Genomic DNA, 21843 nt, shown 5'->3' with positions numbered 1-21843 from the left:
AGGTGGAGAAACCGGTGGGCACTCGATCTCCTTTGAATCCATCGCTGCTAATCTGTTAGCACCACTTGAATCGGTTGATACCGCAACTCGTCGACGCATCGTCTGTTGAGTTGTGATCCAAATTCATTTGCACTTAATAAAGGCCAGCTTCTGCCGTAGCGGAGCGAAGGCTGAAGCTGGCCCATTGGGCTGTGCGCCTGGGGACCCCCAGGGGTGCAGGGGCTTCGCCCCCGCGGTATGGATCGTCATCCCTTTTAGGTTCCACCATATATATACTTCTTGTAAGCCGCCGTGCGACGAAGTAACCTCACCTCAGATATAGTGAAGATATTTTGCTGGTTGGCGCCCGTGGTTTTTTCTCTCCTGTTTTGAGAAGGTTTTTCACGTTAAATCTCGTGTCTTCTGTGATTGATATATTGTTCTTTATCGTTTGTTCGCCTATCGTATCCTAGCATCGTCCTCGCCATTGTTGACCAAGCTTGCCGCTGCACTGTCCTCGGGAGACTAAGAGTGGAATGGGTCTGGTTCGAATCGGTCCTGATCGAGTTAAACAAGATGGTTTTAAGGGCAAACTTGCCTTTCATTTAAGTTTCTCTCTCTTTCTTGTTCGGATATAACAAAATAATATGTTGGGTGTCTAGCAATTAACTACTATATTTTACGGTGTCCATGAAAAGATACATGTTTTTTGGATGTTTCACATCAATGACTACAAGCTTTGAGTGTTCCGTAGTAAATTTTACCTTCTTTTAGAACACACTACAAATATAGGTATTCACAACATGGTAACACTCCTCTATAACACATATACGCACACCATATTTCTACAGACACATATGAAAGACTGGGTCGACAGATTGATGAATCACCAAATGTGTCTCATTATCGATGGATACATCGTTTACCACTAAAAAAAATTAGTCGTAAATACGAGTATCCGTGCTAAATCTACAAATTAAATCTGGGTGAGCATATTTTATAAAAAAGAAACATAACTAACTAGTCGAGTTACGGTAACTTCGCATTGGCAATGGCAGTAACCGCAGCAGCCGTTGGATCTATCCTTATATCTTGCTATGTCATGAGTTAATTCTTGCTAAAGTTTGTAGTAGGAGTACTATTTATGCAGTTATTAGATTAGTCTCCAGTTGTAGTAGGACTGGTCTATAATTAGCACTAACAACATGCTCCAAAGTGTAGTAGAAAATCATATAGTTAATATGGTGACATAAACTTGGAGTACACTCTTTGGCCATTAATTGTCTTTTTAGAAGATCCTTTGGCCATTAATTAAAACGTTCTTTTTATATCATTAATTAAAACGTTCTGGCTGTACATGAAGTAATTTCCCCCCTTCAAAATGAGTATCGTTATCTTTGACATGAAAAATCACCCACACCCTATTTTAAAATATAGGCATTTCTAGCTACTTATCTAAACTTGATTATATTTTGAAACATCTGGATTTCTTTGTAGATTTCCATTGAAAAATCTAACAATCCCTCCAAAATCATAGGATGTGTCACATCCTTCCAAAATCTCTTATATTATAGACGGAGGAAGTACAATCTTATTGGATTTCATATGGACATATACTAAAATAAAAAAAAAGTAAATCGATCTTCGAAAATTGTATTCCAACACCATCTCAACATTAGCATTTTTATTCCTATCATTTTTAGATGTCCCTTAATACCCCACTAGATTATGCTATCTACTCTAAATCAAATCACAAAAATTTGTGATTATTGCAGCTTAGCTTCCAAACTTAGTACTACTAGTAGTACAAAGACCCCTCACACTGTCAAGTCCTAAAACCGGTTGAGAGGTCCACACCACACGGCGGCCGCACCCGATCACACACCACAAGTCAAACACCGAGACCTCATCCCAGCCGTCCATCCCCAATCCGACGGCTCACACCGCCCCCGCGCCTTCGCTTCTCCCCCAATAAATACCCCCCTCCTCCCCTCCTCTCTCCACCCCCGCGCCCCCTTCTCCCTCCCCACCTGCCCGCATTTTGCATCCAGGTCCCCGGGGAAATTTTTATTTGCGGGGAGGGGCTTGGGGGGTTTGTGGAAATTTTACATCCAGGTCCCTCGCCGTCGTCGTGAGGGAAAAAGAAAAAGAAAAAAAGATGGCGTCGGAGCTGACCTACCGCGGCGGCGGCGGCGCGACGCTGGCCGGCGAGGCGGAGGCGGCGGTAGCGGCGGGGGGGTACTCCCCGAAGCCGTCCAAGCCGCTCGCGTGGCTCCCCCGCGCCGCCCGGTACGCCGCCGGCGAGCACCGCCCGCTCTTCGCCCTCGCCGGGATGCTCGTCGCCGCCGCCATCTTCTCCCTCGCCACCCCGTCCTCCTCCTCCACCCCCGCCGCCGCGGCCGCCGGTTCAACCGCGGCGAACCCGCTGGCGCGTTTCTCGGTGGAGCCAGCGGTGAGCCGGCGGCAGCAGCAGCTGCCGGCGAGGCAGTTCGTGGGCGGGAAGGTGCCGCTGGGGCTGAAGCGGAAGGGGCTCCGGGTGCTGGTGACCGGCGGCGCCGGGTTCGTGGGGAGCCACCTGGTGGACCGGCTGGTGGAGCGCGGCGACAGCGTGATCGTGGTGGACAACCTGTTCACGGGGCGGAAGGAGAACGTGGTGCACCACTTCGGCAACCCAAACTTCGAGATGATCCGCCACGACGTCGTCGAGCCCATCCTCCTCGAGGTCGACCAGATCTACCACCTCGCCTGCCCCGCTTCCCCCGTTCACTACAAGTACAACCCCGTCAAGACAATCATATCCTTTTTTCTTCTTCGATCATATGCGTCTCTGAATTTGTTTCGTGCTTGGATCTTTATTTTTTTGGGTGCTCGATTTTATTTTTTTTTTCATGCGTTTTGTTTTGTTTTTTTTGGGGGTGGGAAATGATTTGTGTTAGGATTGGATTTGATTTGTTGTTTTGTGCATGTAGTAGTTGGCTTTGTCAGATATCCTGCATCTGGGTGAAAACATTGAATCTGTCCCCCCCGGATTCAGGGTTCGTCCGGGGATTGGGAATCTGGGGGCGGGGAAGGGGAATTTGGATGCATGGAGCTCGGGATTTGCGCCACGTTGCGCCGTGAATTTTTGGAGGTTTCTGCCGTGGCCTCATCCTGAACACAGAGATTCACATGTGTCCCGCATTCCGCTGTTTAAAGCAGAGTTTGGCTGCTTCGGGTGCGGCATCTTGATCAAATTCGATCAATCTTTTTTTGCGTCGTTTCAAATGGAAGATCTTGAGTCTTTGCACCGTCTTACTCTTTTAGAATTTTAAAAAAAACATACATTTTTTTATAATGTTAAAGTTCAATTTAGAGTCCTTTTGATAGAAGAGCATAAAAGCGGTAGTACTATTGCGATTAAGAATTTTTCAGAATGAGTCCTTTTGATAGAAGAGCATATTGTGATCAAGCATTGACCAATCGAGTTACGTACAGTTTACTTTGCTTGATGATCTCCTAACGGGGGAAGCAAGCCAAAGGAAACGCGCGTTCTGCTTGGATCTAGCTGAGCTGTCGAGTGAGTGTTGCTTAAATCTGACATAAAGTTGTGGGTTTGATTAGCCGAAAAAGCAAGGTCCAAGTCGCCTCTGCTGTCCCCTTTTCTTTCTAACCAACTTTGCTTACTGTTCACTTCACATGATCTCTTTTTTTGTTGCCTGCTTTTGCAACTACTAGTGTAGTGGAGATTTAGCCTAACAACCAAATGGAAACATGGGAGACACATGAAAACGGAGCCTGACCTGTGTTCTTTCATTATCATCGTTAGTACCTGTATTGTTTTTGGAAAATGGTCTATGTTGAACTGTGTAAAGCCTTAACCTTTGAGATGGCACAAGACCAATGTGGTTGGGACTCTCAACATGCTCGGATTGGCGAAGAGGATCAATGCCAGGTTCCTCCTCACCAGCACCAGTGAGGTCTACGGTGATCCCCTCCAGCATCCTCAAGTGGAGACTTACTGGGGCAATGTCAACCCCATTGGTAATAAACTACTCTCATACTCCATCAGATCAATTTGTTATGTTTCTTGGATCTAGCATGTTTCGGTAGCTTATTGTTAGTTGAGATCAAAGAACTATCCAAGTTGGACCACGGGTATTATTGGAGCTGTCCGATCGTCGCTTATAGCAAACTGTTGCCTACCATACTAGTGCTGTTTCTCACCATACATATCCTACATTCATCAATGCCATGTTTTGCACATCATTGAGAGTACATTGATTGAACATACACTCTTAGATTTGGCCATTAGAGGTTACCCAAATTTATTATTCGGCACCGGTAGTATAAAGTGGTAGAAGAAGGAATTGCCCATCTAAAATGGACATATTCTTGAATTGAAGCATACTGTTGTATGAAAGAGGCATGGTTTAGGTAAGTGGAGGAAACCGATACTGGGATCTTGCCCGCTGGAGATGCTGGCCACGGAATCTTAGATGGGTAGGCTCTTGCATGCTTTGATTCTCTTTGGTGGAAAGGGACAAAGCTGGTTGGTGGAATTTGCTCCGAGAGGGCCACTTGGTGGTTCTCTTTTTAATAAAGGAACAGGGGAACAACACTACGCTTGACCAATTATGCTTAACCAAACACCCACCAACTGAGACATCTAAAATAATCAAAAGAACAGAGCAGAAATGAGGGAAGTTTGTTGAGCCAGATAGTTACAGCTAACACTTTGTCCCATGTTTTTTTTTTCCCTCTACTACTGTTTAATTTATTCTTAACATGGTAAGGTTTGGTTTTACTGATGCATGTGTTTCTCTGAATAACAGGTGTGAGGAGTTGTTACGATGAGGGCAAGCGCACAGCTGAAACTTTGACCATGGACTATCACCGTGGTGCCAACCTTGAGGTATAATGCAGTCTCTCTCTTTGCAAAATGACTTTACGTTCTGTTCGTTCATCTGAAAGTAAATGTTAATTTCTGCTGTTGGTTTTTTCTGTTTCAGGTTAGGATCGCTCGTATCTTCAACACATATGGCCCTCGCATGTGCATCGATGATGGCCGTGTTGTCAGCAACTTTGTTGCTCAGGTATAATTCACTCTTTAACTGTCCTAATTTTTTTCAGAAGGATGCAAATCATTGTTCAGTTTAAACTGAATTGGTCTATCTGCAATTATGGTTACAGGCTTTGAGGAAGGAGCCTTTGACGGTTTACGGTGATGGCAAGCAGACCAGGAGTTTCCAATATGTCTCTGATCTGGTGAGTTTTTCTCTCTACTGCACTAAGCATATCTGAAATCTAATAAGCACTTGGGAAGACAGTAATACTAATGACAATGTCAACAGAAATAGTTATGATCTGAGGTTTATCCTCCTACTTCTCTAGTTGTGGAATGTCGCACAGCGCTGCATTTCTTGTACTGATTTTGGTCTCCTCCCAGGTTGAGGGATTGATGAGGCTCATGGAAGGTGAGCACGTAGGGCCATTCAACCTGGGTAACCCTGGTGAGTTCACCATGCTGGAGCTGGCCAAGGTTGTCCAGGACACCATCGACCCTAACGCAAAGATCGAGTTCCGTCCCAACACCCAGGACGACCCGCACAAGCGCAAGCCTGACATCGGCCGTGCCAAGGAGCTCCTTGGGTGGGAGCCAAAGATCCCTCTCCACAAGGGTCTTCCCCTCATGGTCACCGACTTCCGCAAGCGCATTTTCGGTGACCAAGACAGCACCGCCACAACCACCGGAGGCCAACAAGGGTAGAAGGAGGAGGCATAAGACTCTGGAAATTTTGATGGCCTGCTTTCTAGCTGCTTGGTTAAGCTCCTTACTGACAAAAGGCATGGCCTCATAGTTAGTTCCTCTGGAGCTGTTTGTTACTAAAAATACCTTGGTTGATGATGCTGCTGCTGCTGCCTGTGATGTCATTCTTTTTTCTTGTAATTTTTTCTTCCTCCTCTCAGTCTCTCTCATCTATACGAAACTTCAGTTGGACATAAAAGTTGTGGATCTTCTGATTCTTTGTTGAGATGATAGCATTATATGGTATAAATTACATGTTCTCTCAGAAATTTGTATTTTGCCAGGCTGCTCGCTCTAGGCTGGCAGCTGGTGCATGTTCAAACTGAAACAAACAGAAACTGAAACTAAAAATTTCTCTGAACTTGTTCATGACACTGTTTGCATCACAACATCTGCATTCCTTTCATTTTGTATATCAAGGGAGTTCTTTTTTTTCCCCCTCTTTCTATATTTTACATCCTACATTGCTGGGGATTTGCTCGGCCGGTTAGGCCGCAGAGGAAGCCGCCGGCGGCGCCTTGCCGCGGCGGCTCAGGCGACACTGGGCTGTCCGCCGCGGCGGCGGCGGCGCTGTCGGTGCAGGCCGCCGGCGGGGTCATGCTCGCCCTGTCCTGGCGGTGGCTGCGGCGGTCGAGCCAGGCGACGATGTCGGAGAAGACGAGGTGGACGTTGTGGTCCGGCTCGCCGGCGGTGAGGCCGTGCCACATCCCCGGGTAGAGCTTGATGGTCTTGTCGGCGCTGGCGGCGCGCTCGTACAGCGCACGGCTCACCTCCGGGTCCGTCACCGTGTCGGCCTCGCCGTGCAGGATGAAGAACGGCATGCTCACCTGCCACCCACCACGAAAAACCACAATGTTCAGAAACTCACACTCTACATATGTTCAGAGTTCAGTCACTGGCACTCTTGACAGAGCTGATGCATCAATTCATGGCAGATGATAATCTTGTCAGATGGATCAGTCAGGGTTTTTTTTCACCTGTGACAAGCTTTGCTCGACGCTGATGCTGGTTCGCAGCAGCTCCAGCGCCGTCTTCAGCCTGGGCTTGTCCTGGTAGATCAGCTTGTTCTTCCTGATCTGCTCAATTGTTCACAAGAAAACAGTTTCAGAAAACAGAATCTCTCTCTCTCTCTCTCTCTCTTTTTCCTACATTCTTTGCTCAAAACACACAAGATCTCGCAGCATGATTAGGTCTGAATCTTGCATTCTGACAATACAAATTGGTGAATTGCTCAAACGTTTGAACCTTTTCGCGCTTGATGGGGTCTTTGAAGGCAGAGTCGATGACGTCCTTGGTGGGGACGATCTTCCACTTGGGGATGATCTCCTCCACCTGCGTCAGGAGCGTCACCACCAACGGATGCGGCTTCACCTTCTCCGATATCTGAAACACGATCAATCAAATTTAGCCATACCATATATGCCATCAGATTGCTGCCAAGTGCCAAGCCCTGAAATTCAGCAAGAACAGAAATGCAGAACAGAAACAGAGAGAGAGAATCCATGTGAAACCTTGCACATCGGCGCGACGAGGACGGCGCCGTCCCAGAAGGTTGGGTCCTTGCGGTGCAGCAGCAGCGCAACCGCGCCGCCCATCGACTCCCCGTACAGGAACCGGCTCTTGTCTCTGTACTCCTCCAGCTCTGAAAAAAGTATATTTGATAATCTAATTGACATCTAATTTGGAAGTTTTTATACCGGTCAAAGGTAAAAGCACACCGGTTTAACAGTATCAAGTAGAAGTAAAAAGGAACGGAGGGATTACATTTTGATATGACACTTAATAAATGTAGTGCCACCCTAAAGACCATCAGAAAGTTTGTTATAGATTTTGATATATGTATTCTTTTTTCTATAATTTGGTCAAAGACTCAAGTTATGGAAGTTTGACTTAGAACAAAACTAAAACATTTTGCTATACTAGATTTCAATATGATACACTGAAACTTCATTCTTGGAAACACCTTTTTTTTTTTACATGTCATTCTTGAAAACATTTGAAACTCTGAATTGAAACACAGCACCATCTGCTCTTTCCAGTGACTACTGGTAATTTACTTGTGATGGTAAAAGTTCAGAGGCAAAATGGAGTAGAAACAGATGAAGATCAGAAGAGGTTTTTTTTTTCTTTACCACATATTGATTTGAAGAATCTGTCGCAGTCATCGACAAGATGCTCGAACTTCTGGATGTAGCATCTGGCACCCATGGACTTGCCATGCCCCTCATAATCGATGCCGAACACGCCGTAACCCGCCGTGGCCAGCTCGACCCCACATGCTGCCAGTATCACAATGTCCCCCACCATTAGAACACACAGCATCATGCTCTCTGATTGATTGCTTTCCCATGTGACAGTAATTAATTAATTAACCAGCTGATAAATAATTCTCATGGCCCAGCGATTTTTTTTTTGCCAGCCCAAAAATAATTCTCACGAGCTAAAAGTGGCTTTGAAAATTAGGCCCATTACATGTTTGCAAGTTTGCAAACACTAGTTGAACACAGTTACCATCATCGTTGACAACAGTATCTGAAACCCTTGCTAGCTATCCCAACATTTTTCGGCGTAGGCTGTGTTTAGTTACATTTAAACTTCTAAAAATTCCGTCACATTAAATATTTAGATACATGCGTGGAACATTAAATATGGACGAAAAAAACCAATTACACAGTTTGCATGTAAATTGCGAGATGAATCTTTTGAGCCTAATTACGCCATAATTTGGCAATGTGGTGCTACAGTAAACATTTACTAATGACTGATTAATTAGGCTTAATAGATTCGTCTCGCAGTTTACAGGCGGAATCTGTAATTTGTTTTGTTATTAATCTATGTTTAATACTTCAAATGTTTATCCGTATACTTCAAAATTTTTACACCTAAACAACTAAACACGGCCGTAGACAGCGAAAAAAGAGAAACAGTTTGAGCACATGGCACTGACTCACTGAATGGCTCTATTCGGACACGCTAGCTGCTGCTGCAGCAGTTCAAACCGGCTGCCAGCAGTAGCCATTCATGACTGCAGCCGCTGCGGCAGCAAGGCTAGGCCAGCCTAGATTAGGGCATCGACAATGTGAAAGAAAAACAGATAATATGCATTAAATGCAACTTTCAAACCGGGTCATATACATCGTGGAAACTGATAACAACTGCTACCGGGTCATTGCCCTATTGCCGGCAAGAAGCAAATAAAAAAAATAGTTGTATTGTTTGGTCACAGAGGTTCACATCTATGTTTTCTATGCATGGGCCCACCTTATACTCTCTACCTTAGGTTTATACATTGTGGACTTCGGTTATAGCTATTGTCACCTGATCACTGGATCCACACTATTGCTAACTTGTGGTATAAACATCGCTCATGCCCTACTAGAAGGTATTATGAAGTATTACATTTGGCAGAAATACCTTAGTTTTAGGAAGCGTCAATAAAAACAATCATAAATATTGATGACGTAAGAATAATGTTATTAGATTTACCGTTAAACAAACCAACATGATATGCAACTCTTTTTATTTAAAATTATTTATTTTTATAAATGTTATTAGTCAAAGTAGCATATTGAAGATCGTGTTAAAGTCCGGAAGTGTTTATATTTCTAGGTGGCTTGGGAGTATTTGAACAGGACATTCAGCTCCAGAATGATGATGGCTCTTAACCCTGGGACAGTTTCTGAAGATGTGTACATGCAGGACCACAAAATTCAGGCACTGTGCATGGTGCATAGACAAAACAGTTTTTTTTTTTAGAAAATATAGGCACAGCAGTCAACAGGCAGGTGCCTTTTCTGTAATCAAATGCGAGAAACCTTCATTTAACTAACGTGATGTATCTTTCTAACAACTGTTAATGCAATAGTTCGATCACTGGGATTTGCAATGCTGAAGTTGACATAAGAGAGAAAGAACCACGACAGTATTCCTAAACAAATCAAATGGCTGTTTGCAGAAGTGGTCACGGAAATTAGGGTTGTTGGATGGTAGCTGGGTAGTCAAGATTGCTGTTTTGTTTTCAGTATGAAAGTGACTTGCTTTTTTAGAAATTTATGGCAGAAGAGTTGGGTATCAGGTCAAATTATTATCAATGAGTTTTTGAAAAGTATCCAAGCCTTATCCTGTACACTACACTGATTAGTGTGCAATCAACTGAACATGTGCTAATATGAAGCTTTTGTACTTTCTGAACATGGATAAATTCGTAACAGAAAAATCTTAAGCCGGTCACAGCGAAAAAAAAAGTTTTGGGGCCATATGAAATAGAAATTCCACAGTTTATGCAGCAAACGATGGAAACTCTTCCAAACCAAAATAACTCTTTGACTATCTATTCTCATTTTGCTCTTTACTTCAGGTCATATTTAATAGATCTCTCTAGACCAAAATGGTAGAACCAATGATACCAGTAAACTTCTGATTAAGGCAAACACAACTTCTTATTAATCCTTGACGTTATTTCATATTAATTGTCATCGCTTTCATTGTTCCGGTAGGCTAAAATCGTAAAACAAAAGTATCCAAATTGATGAACTCAAGTAGTGTGTTGCTATCTCTGGCTTCTTTTTCAAAAGCATCTTTAGCTTGCAGCCAAACAAAAAGAAGCCCATATATATCACCTCAAGTGAAAGGAGTGTTGCTAACCACCACCTTAATTATATTTAACGACCCTTAGCAGAAGTGTTAGCCTCAAAGCGAGAAACAGAGCAGGTAAACTCTGGAATAGGTCAAGCAAAGATTATGAAATCCCAACGTAACTTCCATGAAGAGGAAACAAAGAGGGAAAAAAACAAGGGACAGAGAACCTAAACTCTGAACTGAACATCTCATTTTGGGAATAATTATTGCTTTGAATCTGAATGACTAAAACTACCCTACAATCATGACTAACAACTGAAAAACATATGAAAATATTAGAAGAGGCACAGTAACAGTTCTTATCTCTAGTTAGATAATGTGTTCTTTTTTTTTTCTCATCAAAGTTTATGCAGATGATGTTGTGCATGTGTGACAAGTTATTGATGGATAAGTGGCATTGAATTGTTCAGATGAGCAGTTCACAGATCAAAACCATTTCATTGCTTCAGCTATATATTGTAAAGCCATGGGAACTAAATTAAAGTCCATTAAGGCAGTGTATCTATCACCAGAATTTTTATAATCATTCCAGCTCCCTATCAGAATTCATATCCCCCCTACACGGCAGCTTTAATACAACTTGCAAAGTTTCCTAGTCAAGAACACAAAAAAACGCCGACCCCACTATCATTGACGATAGCCACAACAACAACCACCACAAATTGATTATCACCTACGGGGTTTAATAGTAACCGTTAACCGGCTGCATGCATCACACTTTGTAGAGGCTAGGATAATTTAATTACATTATCTAAAAAATATATGTTATCGTGAATTTTATTGTTTTTATTCAACTGTGCCATTTGGTCTTGTATTGTTCCTATCTTATAGGTAACTTCATGACATAAAAAAAATGTTTGAATTAGGTCCACAAGTATTTCAGGTGCATTTACTGAGGGTCACCATAAATTTCCTCAATTTTTCGCCGGGCTAAATTTCCTCCTAAATTGATATGGTATCAGAGCGGACACTAGCGGACATCTCCTATTTTTGTAAGAGTTTGTTACTACGAATAGCACGGCTATTTTTCCATTCATGAACAGTGACTACAGTGAAGGAGATAGATCATATATCAGTTGGGCCAATACGGCAGAAATTCAGGAGAATGCTCTTGGTACCAGAAAGAAAAAAAAGATTAGGACCAGTGCTTTGTCTCCCATGCTATCTACATGTTCTCTCTTAATGATCACAATCAATGAGTACGTAGAATAGGCCTAGACGAATAAATTCGATTCATGTGAAGTCACGGATGATGCAAGAACAAGATAATATGTACTGTACTACTATATAAAAAGCCAATATCCCTAAAAACCAGGGAATAATATAATAAGTAATAAATATTCTAGATCAGACATCAGCCAAGTACGCTAGCTAGCAGCATGACTCACACACTTCAAAGCATGCTTTCTCATCCTGACGACCGGAAGAAGAATTCAGAGAAAAATAAACAAATTCAGAGCTTTCAGACAGCAAGTAGGCGAAGTATACCTTTCATGAAGCCACTGACCTCCATGCCGTAGCCTGAAAGCAAAAGAACAATCACTCACATGATATCGTCAAAGAATGAAACGGAACAGTAAAGGCTTCATCACTGAATATAGCTAGGCTACTGAAGTAAGCGATCGAAACGAATGGATGGATCGATCAGGCCTTCGATTTCTTGATTGTTGGTAGCAACTTGATCAGAGTTCAAGCGGTATATTATATATGTGTGTGTACCTACCATGGCAAAGGAAGATGAGCGCCTTGGGGGAGGAAGAAGCAGGAAGCCAGCCGCATGTGAAGAGCCGCAACCCCCTCGGATTCGTCACAAACTCCTGAATATATGAAGCAAATTAACACGCAAACCCATCAAACCTCGCATCATGAAGATGAACAGATCAAGATGAATCAACTTGTGCATGCATGTAGAACTGAATCGACCATCGCACATGCAACATTCGGCATATGAAATTCAGAAAGCAAGCAAGCAAGCAAGCATGCACATGCATAGTAATATACAGGAAATCTGGTCAGAGAAACGGGGGGAAGAAGAGATGAACAGAATCAGGTGCCTCACCTCATGGTACTCGACATCATCGGCCATCTCCTTTGTCATTCAATCACACCCAAACTAGAGGCGGCAAGAACGGTATGTATGCCTGTATATATATACACACTACTGTGCCTTCTTGAATCGAAGGAAGAAGGGCAGAGGAGAGTGACAAGAGCTAGTCTCTCTTTCGCATGCAAGGAATAGTAATATGTCAGAGGCAATCCCTACACATGCAGCAGCAGCTATATATCTATCTGCACACTTGGTTTAATTATCTCAGAGAGATAGAGAGATGAGAGGAGATAAGAGCGAGAAAGATTGATCAGGCAGGACGAGCAAGACGACGACGAGGAGGAGCAAGAGGAAGGGAAAGGTACGTTGTATAGCTACTCGCTAGCGTGTGGAGGAGACGCAACCAGGACTGCCCATGCGAGCGCACGTCGGTTAAGAAGAGAAGAGAGTCCCAAGGGAAGAGGGGATCGAGAGGAGATGATGATGACGAGTTGACGGCGGCGACTGGGGTGGTGGATGGATCTCCTGCGGGCTGGAGCAGTTGGGGGACAACCTGTGCCTGTGTCTCTTGTGTTCATTCATTGCTATGGATGGATGGAAAGATGTTGCCATGCCATTTTGGGTATTGGTGCCTTGGTGGTGTATAAAATATTTCCTTATTTTACTGTTTATTCCTTTAGAAGATGGAGAATAATGAGTTCTTAATTTGATTGCATATCAGCTAGGGAATAATGCATAATTATTATACAAATTTGCTATAGGAGTTTGCTCCAAATAAGGAAGCTATTTGCTTTCTTCTTTTTCCCCCTCTTGGTGTTGCTTTGTACATATGGGACCTAGGTAATAACTTGATCAATTCTCCTGTTTTATATCTCGGTAGTTTCATGTAGTCAACTTTATATTACGAGTGAGTACGTGTTCTTAAGCACAATAGGCGCGTAGGACGAATGGACGATACATCGAAATTAAGAAAACGGTGGAAGCATGAGCACCGAGAAATAGCTTTGAATATAACACAATGCGACCAGTGGCTCTGTAGGTTGTTGGGAGTTTGATTTGGCCTCATTCGCTACTCCTCCCCTAGCAAGGTACAGGGTGTAGTCGTCAACAATTTCTTCTCCATCGGCCAAAGGCTAGCACCTCCATCTGGAATCTTACATCATCGTTTATTTCACTTTTTACTCCTTCGATTGAAATAGCTCTAATTTATTTATATTGTTGGTACATATGGTCTAGCGTTTCCATTATCTAAAAAATTTATACTCTGATGTTGGGTTCAAACCAAAAGATTTTTTCATTGCTTTTAGTTCGACCAAGATACAACTCTCTTCACATCGTATGGATTTCATAGGGTTAACATTGATGAATATAAATTGCCACAAAAGATTGTTTTTAAGTTGTCTCTTAAAGGCCCACCTACCTTATCTCCATTTTCTTTCTTCTCCACTCACATCCTCTTTCTTTGAGAACAATCATCAGAATCAGATTCTTTTTTAAGCCCTTTCTCACCTTCGTATTCTCCTTTTAATTTTCACTCAGACAACAAATACGACATAAATAGACTACATATATATTGTACAAACCCTGAACACTGCTAGCGAAACGTATAGCTGAATACCACTTAATGCCTAATTAATTTTAATAAATCATTTCAAATAGTTTTTACTAATAAGATCGTATCCTCTCAAGTAGCAATACTTCACTCCTATGAAATAAATAAGCCCGGGCCCCCGGGAGACACATGGATGCATGGCCGCAGGGGATCTGGGTGTGTTGGTCAGAAGGTTCCGTCTCGGTCTGTCCGGATCGTTGCGAGATCGCTTCCGCTTTTCGATCAGTGAGGCCATATTTTATTTTCTTAATCTCTCCGTCCTAAAAATATAATATAAGTATTTTTAGACTCTGACACGATCTCTGATATACTACTTTAACCAATAATACTTATTAAAATAAGATTTTTTTAATAAAAAGAGTTACATATTATGATAGTTTATTTAATAATAAATCTAGTAACATCAATTTTACATGGTTAATCTTTTTTTCTTTTTTTATTAATGGTCAAAGTTAAAAATGTTTAATTTATTATTATGCTAAAAAATATTTATATTTGGGGGGAGAGAGAGTAATTAATTACACACATGCAAACGTGGATGCTTTATTACTGGACAGAACCAGTTTATTATGTCCAGCAGGTCGCACGCATGCATTGGACGTTGACTTATGATCCTGCGTGTTTATTTACCTGCTCTCTCTTACTTTATCCAGATGACACAGCGAGACATAAATCTCACCGAGAGATGAGATTAAGTAATCAGAGGAATTGCAATCTCAAGGGTAAGTTCAAACATAAGTGGAGGCATTATTATATTCATCCTCCATACAACACTTTGGCTAGGCCTTCTAGCTAAATTAGCAAGTTCATTCGCTGCATTATTGCACCCTCTACCGATCCGACACACGTACGTGTACCTAAATGAGATTCATTAAACCTCTAATCTTCAAAACAGTCGCACAGCACTGAAAAATAACTAATCCAGCAGAGAAAAAAACAAACTCATGTAGCCTAAAAAAGTAGGAGTATGTCATAATTTGAACCACTAAAACACCATTTATAGGTGTAGAAACCATCTTTGGTCGGTCCGATAAAATCCACAATAGTCTCGGATCCAAAAAGAACCGGGACTAAAGATTGTTTTTAAGTCCCGGTTATAAAAATTTTGATCTTTAGTCACGGTTGGTGTTACCAACCGGGACTAAAGATGATCTTTAGTCCCGGTTCATCTCTTGTCAGATGTATGTCAGGGGCCGAGGATCTTTAGTTAAGTCCCGGTTGGTGTTAATAACCGGGACTAAAGATCACCACTTTAGTCCCGGTTGATAGATCAAGATGATCTTTAGTCCCGGTTGGTAATACGAGCCGGGACTAAAATTAAACACGTAGTATATAATCCCTATCCCTTATCCTCTCAACCACAGTTACGGATCGAATCTCACCCCTCTCCTTAGATCCATCCTCTCTAACTCTCTTCCTCATCCCCTCTTCTCCAACTCCTCCCCTTCCTCCTCTCCTCCCCCTTCTCCCCTTCCTCCTCCCCTTCCCATCCGGCGGGCCGGCCGGCGGCGGGCGGCGGCCATGGCGGGCGGCGGGGCGGCGCCTGGCGGGACCGCGCTCGGCAGCGGGCGGCCGGCGGGGCCGCGCCCGGCGGTCGTGGCGACCGGCGGTGGCGGCGGCATTTTTTTTTAATTTGTGATGATTCACTGAGATGTATTTGACTGAGAAGTTATAAATTTGTGATTCATTATTTGGATCTGTGATGTTTTTGAGTAATTTTGTGATTCATTGTTTGGATCTGTGATGTATTTGAGTAATTTCTTAGGATATTGTGATGTATTTGATTTGTGTGTATAAGTAACTTTATGATTTGTGATGTGGATTTGGTGATGTGAATTTGGATGCTAGTTTGATTTGGGGATTGATTTGGAGATTTACCTACTTGATTCGGGAGAAAATAAAAAGGAAAAAAGAAAAAGGGACCAGCTGTACTGCCCGCTATTGTCTCTTTAGTCCCGGTAGTTAACACCAATCGGGACTAAAGATTCCCAACCGGGACTAAAGAATCTTTAGTCCCAGTTATTTCAACCGGGACTAAAGATGTCCATCTTTAGTCCCGGATCCTTACTCCCGGTTGGAAAACCGGGATTAAAGGGGGGTTCCCAACCGACAATGAGAAGTGATGACGTGGTTTATTGTGGTAACTTCGTTATAACATTAACTATAAAACTCATTTTTGAGAGAAGAAAAAGATAGAGATCATTTAAGGGTTAAAAATAATTGAGGTGATATGATTTAATGAGATAAGAGATAAATAATATTAACTAACTGATAATGAACTATAAAAAATATAGGATAATATAAAAAATGATGAAGAGATATATTGAAATATTATGTAAATTATGTAGCATAATGATTTAATGTGTTTGTATTCTAAAAGCTCTAAAATTAATAAATTATAAAATTATAGATAATATAACATGATTGTATGATATTTAAATATAATAATTATTAGTGGATGATGATGCGATATATTTGTACGTAAAGTTTTAGGATTTAATGGGTGATAAGGCATAAGCTAGGGCGAACCTTGAACACAATAGGACATAGCATGGGCTTGAGGTTGAAAGCGCATGGACCTGGCGTTAAATGAAAAGGTATGTCTAACTTGATCTATTGTGTAACTACGGTGAATATATATAACAACCTAAAATAATATTTACTTCTGTTTCTTGTTATTTTCTTACTGCATGTCTCATTTTATATTTTGTACCGGGTGTCTCAAATTCTTAGGTATGGCCTTGTGACAATGCTTAAAAGACATTATTTATTTGTGAAATGCAAACCGATGAGTATCTCACAAAAGTTCTTCTCGAAAGTGGCGCGTTTTTGATACTCCATTAGTTTCATAATATCCATTAGTTTCATAATATAAGTCGTTTTCACTTTTTTTTTAAGTTAAACTTGTTTAAGTGTAACCACGTTTATAGAAAAAATTAACGTCTCTACACCAAGTTAGTTCCATTAAAACCAATATTTGATATATTTTAATAATACGTTTGTTTTGTATTTAAATATTGTTATATTTGTCTAGAAACTTAATCAAACTTAAAGAAGTTTGACTTAAAAAATTTTAAACGACTTATAATATAAAATGGAGGTAGTAGTTTACAAGTCGTAGGGAGTGGTTTACTAATATTCACTTATATAAAAATCCCCTAAGAGAAAGAGAAATGTGCCTGAAGTCTGAAGACATGCAAAAAATGGAAAAAGTACACCGAAGGTCCCTCAACTTATCATGGGAATAAAAAACGTCCTTGAACCGTAAAACTAGATATGCGGAGTCTCTTAATTAACTATATAAAACCGGTCACCCGAGATCTTTCGGTGGTTTTGACCCCGGTTTTAGTCTACGTGGCGGCTGAGTCAGTGTGGGACCCACATGTCAGCGTGCCACGTCAACTTTCCCCTTTCTTTTTTTCTCTTCTTTTTTTTACTTCTCTTTGCCGCCGGGGAGTAGCAACAGGCGGCAGCGAGCGGGGCTGAGTGGCGGCCGGTGGAGGCGGCGTGTGAGCGCGTGGCGGCCGGGAGGCGAAGCATGGCGCAGAAGAGGCGATGCCGCGGACGAACGCGTTGCCGACGATGGTGTCGGCGCACGACATGAGGCCGAGCTCGGAGATGATGGCCTCGGTGGCGGTGGCCTTGGTGGTGGCGGGTGCGGAGGTCGGGAGGCGGAGCATGGCGCAGAAGAGGAGCGTCTCGCGAATTGTGAGGTGGGGTGGAGCACGTCGTCCTACGCCACTAACCCTGTTTGCCGCTGCAAGGTGCGACACGGCGCGCGCCCCCTTCACCGCCGCCACCACCGTGGTCGCCCGCTCCACCTTGACGCCACGTCGATGAATTGAGCACATCAAGCATCCAACCAAAGTTCAAAATCACCTCAACCACACAGAGCAGCATTTATCTATATCATCGATATCGCCGTCCGCCGGCCGCCGCGTGCTCGTCCTCCTGCCGCCACCGCCGCTCCGCACCTCCGCTCCACTCTGCTTCGCCGGCTGTTGTGCGCTCGCACGCCGCCTCCGCCGGCCGCCACTTAGCCCCGCTCGCCCGGCCGTCTCCGAGAGAGGAGTGCGAGAGAGAGAGAGGGGGAGGAAGGGAGAGAAGAGGGGAAAGGGAGTTGACGTGGCACGCTGATATGTGGGGCCCACGCGCCACGTAGGTCAAAACCGGGGTCAAAACCACCGAAGGACATTAGGTGACCGTTTTGTATAGTTAAGGGGCCTCACATATCTGGTTTTGCGGTTTGAGGATGTTCTTTATCCCGTTAACAAGTTGAGGGACCTTAGGTGTACTTTTTCCGCAAAAAAAATTAGGATCCACCACGCAGTTTTGGAGTTGCTTACAAGACCAGGCCGAAATGAACGCAGCACAAATTCAGGCCCAAAACACATCTGAGGCCGGTCATATATACTCCTCTCACACTGCCCCATCGACTGAACTCTCAGATCTTTCTCCAACAGGTCCGAGTCTGACAATGCTGACCTGAACTTTCACTTAAAAAACGATTTTTTTAAGGAAAAAACGATATTACTAGTTGAGATTGCCTGGGTGTATCTTATATATGTAATCGATACTGTGGGTAAAAATTCTTGCTCTGCGGCTAGCATGCAGCAGCACCTGGATTTTTTTTGTGTTTGTCCTTCTTAAAAACTTATTTTATAAATATATCTTTAAAAAAGTTATTCAACAGATCATTTTCTCGGCGCTAGTGACCCCATCGATGAGGTCTAACGTCTCAGTGCTAACGACGCTAGACGCTAGCGTCGACATCCTTACCCCGCTAGCAGCCAAGGTACAGAGGTGTTGGCGCTAGCATCAAGAACCTATTTATAAAAAGAATTTAAAAAAGATTAAAATATTAATATTTTTCTAACAAATATGTTCTGGACGTAAAAAAGCTTACGCCGAGCACCTATCTATAAAAAATAATCCTTTTTAATTTTTTTTCTTACAAATAGGTCCTTAGTACCAATATCATTAGCACCGAGATATTTAACCTCGGCGCCAATAACCCTTCATGCAGGTGTTCAAATGTTCGATGTGATAGGGTGAAAAATTTTGGGGTGGGATCTAAATAGGGCCTTAGTGGCAGGATAAAAAACAACTAATTACACACATTGCGACTAATTTGCGAGACGAATCTTTTAAACTTAATTGCTCCATGATTTAACAATGTGGTGTTACAGTAAACATTTGCTAATGATGGAATAATTAGGCATAATAAATTCGTCTCGCAGTTTACAGACGGATTTTGTAATTTGTTTTGTTATTAGACTACGTTTAATACTTTAAATGTGTGTCCGTATATCCGATGTGACACGCCAAAAATTCTTACCCTTGGATCTAAACACAGCCTAAGAAAAATGATCCTCTCCTAGAATAAATTTTCCAAAAGTCTATTTGTAACATAAGTTTTTAAAAGAACCAAAATATAAAATAAAAATCCAGGCAGCAGCACACCAACTAGCTTAGCTAGTTGGTACTATCTATACTCTACTATTTCAAAAGACTAGTCTTGATGATGGGTCTTCCTCCACCACCGCCCGTTGACATGTGGTGGCCATAAGGGTGCACCACATGAGGTCATTGTTCTTACTTATCGATCTCTTCATGACCAACTCCCCCTTCCGTTTAAACTTTGAAAAGGAGAGAGATTGGGAGAGGGTCACCTCTGTAATTTTTGGAATTGCTTTTTTTTACATCGATTCAAGTAACATTTTAGGTTTTCTTTGCAATTCTAATAAACGGTTTACACAACACAATTTATCATCAATGATTATTTCGTTGTCACGTTGAAGAAACAATTCGTTAGCTCAGACTCATTATCCTAAGGATGGCCTTTTTTTTTTAAGATGAAGAATTAATCTTGTTTGAGCCAAGTAGAGACAAATATATTTTTTACAACTGCCAACTATAGGAGGTTTGTTTATTTAGATAAAATGCGTTGCAACGCACGGGTACTAGATGTAACCGTATAAGTTAGTATTGTACATGAATATATCTAGGTAATTTACTAGCGTATTTTTGTAATTAATTTCTTATCTAGCTAGCTTTATTAAAGCAGGTTCAACAGTATCGCCGGCCGGCTGCCGGCTCCATCCATCTTTGCAGCTAGCTAGTACTAGAGCCAATTTATACAATAGAAACTTATACAATAAATTAGCTCTTGTGTTGATCATATATCACTAATCAATAATTAATTCTGTACATATATTAATGTACATGATCCAGGCTGAACTCAATTCCTGTGGCCGTGTCTGTGCACTGTGCTAAATTAACGAGTCACGACATTCACAGGCCTTAGCAACTCATTGCCAGCATGTCGGCCACCCGCATCACCATGAAGGCATTCAACAGAGGAGAACAAGAAAAAGGGAAAAATGGAAGAGTCGAATAGATTACACGTTGACAACTCAAATTAGTTCTAAAAGAAAACAACTCAAATTAACAAGCTGCATATTGCATGCTCTCGTTGGTGATTAGACCAGGAGAGCGAACGGTGCTCACCACGCGCTCAACGATGGTGATTGAGCTTGCTTCCGCAGAACCCCTGCTCGACACTCGACAGGTCTCGGCCAGGAACTCCATTGCAGTTGCGCGATTTGCAGACCCATCGATCTGCAGGTGCCCGGCATCGGGACGTTCAACCGCCGGCGTCTATAAAATGCTAGGAGGATATTGGTTGGGGGAAGACGAACACGAGGCTGCCGGCGGCGGCATCGACCTGGCTAGCAGTCAACAAAGATGCAACTAGATGGGCCGGCTGAAGGAGGAAGCAAAAGAGAAAACCACATAAGATCCCACGGGCATATCAATGGACCCACAAAAATTGTTTTTAATCAGCTCCCCACGCGTTGAAAGAAGAGCCCGGTGATAGATTTGTCGCCCGTTTGTTTCTCTTTCCTCATTTCTCTCTCCTATATAATGATATGATATTTTTTTGGAGCCTGCTGCATCAGTCTATTATACCTGCTCTTAGTAATTGCGAGCTTTGGTAACCATCGTATCTTATATGGTTGATAATAAGATCACTTCTTCCACCTTGCGACTTGTAGCCGGTGGAGTAGTAGCTAGCAGAATTCATTTGCTTGGCTAGCTAGCTGCTCCGGAGCGGCCTAGCTCTTGTACTCTAGCTTGTGCACAAGAACATGTATTCCCAATGCATGCAAAGCTTACAGCTGTCGACACAGACAGCCGAAAAATAGAGAAGTACACCTATTCAATACAGGCAAAAACCAACTAATCGTGTACACATCACATACGTATTAGTCTTCAAAAAAGTATAGTATTGGATACAAATATATATGGCCATCTCCATGCAAATATGCAATAATGTCACAAGAAAGGAGTAATGCCTTGTTCTCTAACACATCTTGATCGATCGTGCATCTTTTTCCTTTTGGTACAGCTGAAAGTAGCCATAGTTGCAGGCTCTGTTGCCTTAGTGTTCACTATGCACCTATACAGAAACACAGAGAATTAAGAAGAAATTGAAAGAGATGCATATAAATGTTACTAGCACTAGTAGTAATTTGGCAGTTTAAGTACACAAACAGAGGTATAACCAAATTGTTGCTAATTGAACAGTAATTAAACTAGGCCCTATAACCAAAGTCTAAAGGTGTTACTCCTACTAATTAGTACGTGCGCTGCACATCATTTCGGCTAGTCAATGATCCCGGCGTTTCTAAATATTTGACGCCGTTGACTTTTTTAAATATGTTTGACCGTTTGTCTTATTCAAAAAATTTAAGTAATTATTAGTTCTTTTCCTATCAT

At 42.4% G+C, this 21843-nt stretch overlaps 2 protein-coding genes across 2 annotated transcripts; one reads left to right on the top strand and one right to left on the bottom strand.

Annotated features, from left to right (window-relative positions):
- The first annotated feature begins 1989 nt into the window (after positions 1-1989).
- On the top strand, positions 1990-5990 carry LOC127772768 (UDP-glucuronic acid decarboxylase 2). Its single transcript, XM_052298732.1, has 6 exons — positions 1990-2774; positions 3853-3999; positions 4791-4870; positions 4968-5051; positions 5149-5223; positions 5405-5990. The coding sequence occupies exons 1-6, from the start codon at positions 2138-2140 to the stop codon at positions 5723-5725; spliced, it is 1344 nt and encodes a 447-aa protein (XP_052154692.1). The 5' UTR covers positions 1990-2137; the 3' UTR covers positions 5726-5990.
- A 97-nt stretch (positions 5991-6087) lies between these two features.
- On the bottom strand, positions 6088-12885 carry LOC127772769 (caffeoylshikimate esterase). Its single transcript, XM_052298733.1, has 8 exons — positions 12462-12885; positions 12126-12219; positions 11891-11923; positions 7897-8043; positions 7276-7406; positions 7010-7147; positions 6742-6840; positions 6088-6591 (listed from the first exon to the last, which is right to left on the bottom strand). Exons 1-8 carry the CDS (start codon positions 12498-12500, stop codon positions 6217-6219), a joined length of 1056 nt encoding a protein of 351 aa, XP_052154693.1. The 5' UTR covers positions 12501-12885; the 3' UTR covers positions 6088-6216.
- Positions 12886-21843: the final 8958 nt, after the last annotated feature.

Source organism: Oryza glaberrima, chromosome 5 (assembly GCF_000147395.1).
Source record: "Oryza glaberrima chromosome 5, OglaRS2, whole genome shotgun sequence".
NCBI classification, from domain to species: Eukaryota; Viridiplantae; Streptophyta; class Magnoliopsida; order Poales; family Poaceae; genus Oryza; species Oryza glaberrima.
Note: the sequence above shows the minus strand (reverse complement) of the source record. Positions and strands in the feature narration are given on the sequence as shown.

What these genes read in the sequence shown, in the direction of transcription:
- LOC127772768 (XM_052298732.1), top strand. Translation starts at nt 2,138, where the DNA reads ATGGCGTCGGAGCTGACCTACCGCGGCGGCGGCGGCGCGACGCTGGCC. An exon ending in GGGCAATGTCAACCCCATTG is followed by an intron (nt 4,000 to 4,790) that starts GTAATAAACTAC and finishes TCTGAATAACAG; the next exon opens with GTGTGAGGAGTTGTTACGAT. An exon ending in TCCAATATGTCTCTGATCTG is followed by an intron (nt 5,224 to 5,404) that starts GTGAGTTTTTCT and finishes GTCTCCTCCCAG; the next exon opens with GTTGAGGGATTGATGAGGCT.
- LOC127772769 (XM_052298733.1), bottom strand. Translation starts at nt 12,500, where the DNA reads ATGACAAAGGAGATGGCCGATGATGTCGAGTACCATGAG. An exon ending in ACCCCATCAAGCGCGAAAAG is followed by an intron (nt 6,841 to 7,009) that starts GTTCAAACGTTT and finishes ACAATTGAGCAG; the next exon opens with ATCAGGAAGAACAAGCTGAT. An exon ending in TCGAGCAAAGCTTGTCACAG is followed by an intron (nt 6,592 to 6,741) that starts GTGAAAAAAAAC and finishes GGTGGGTGGCAG; the next exon opens with GTGAGCATGCCGTTCTTCAT.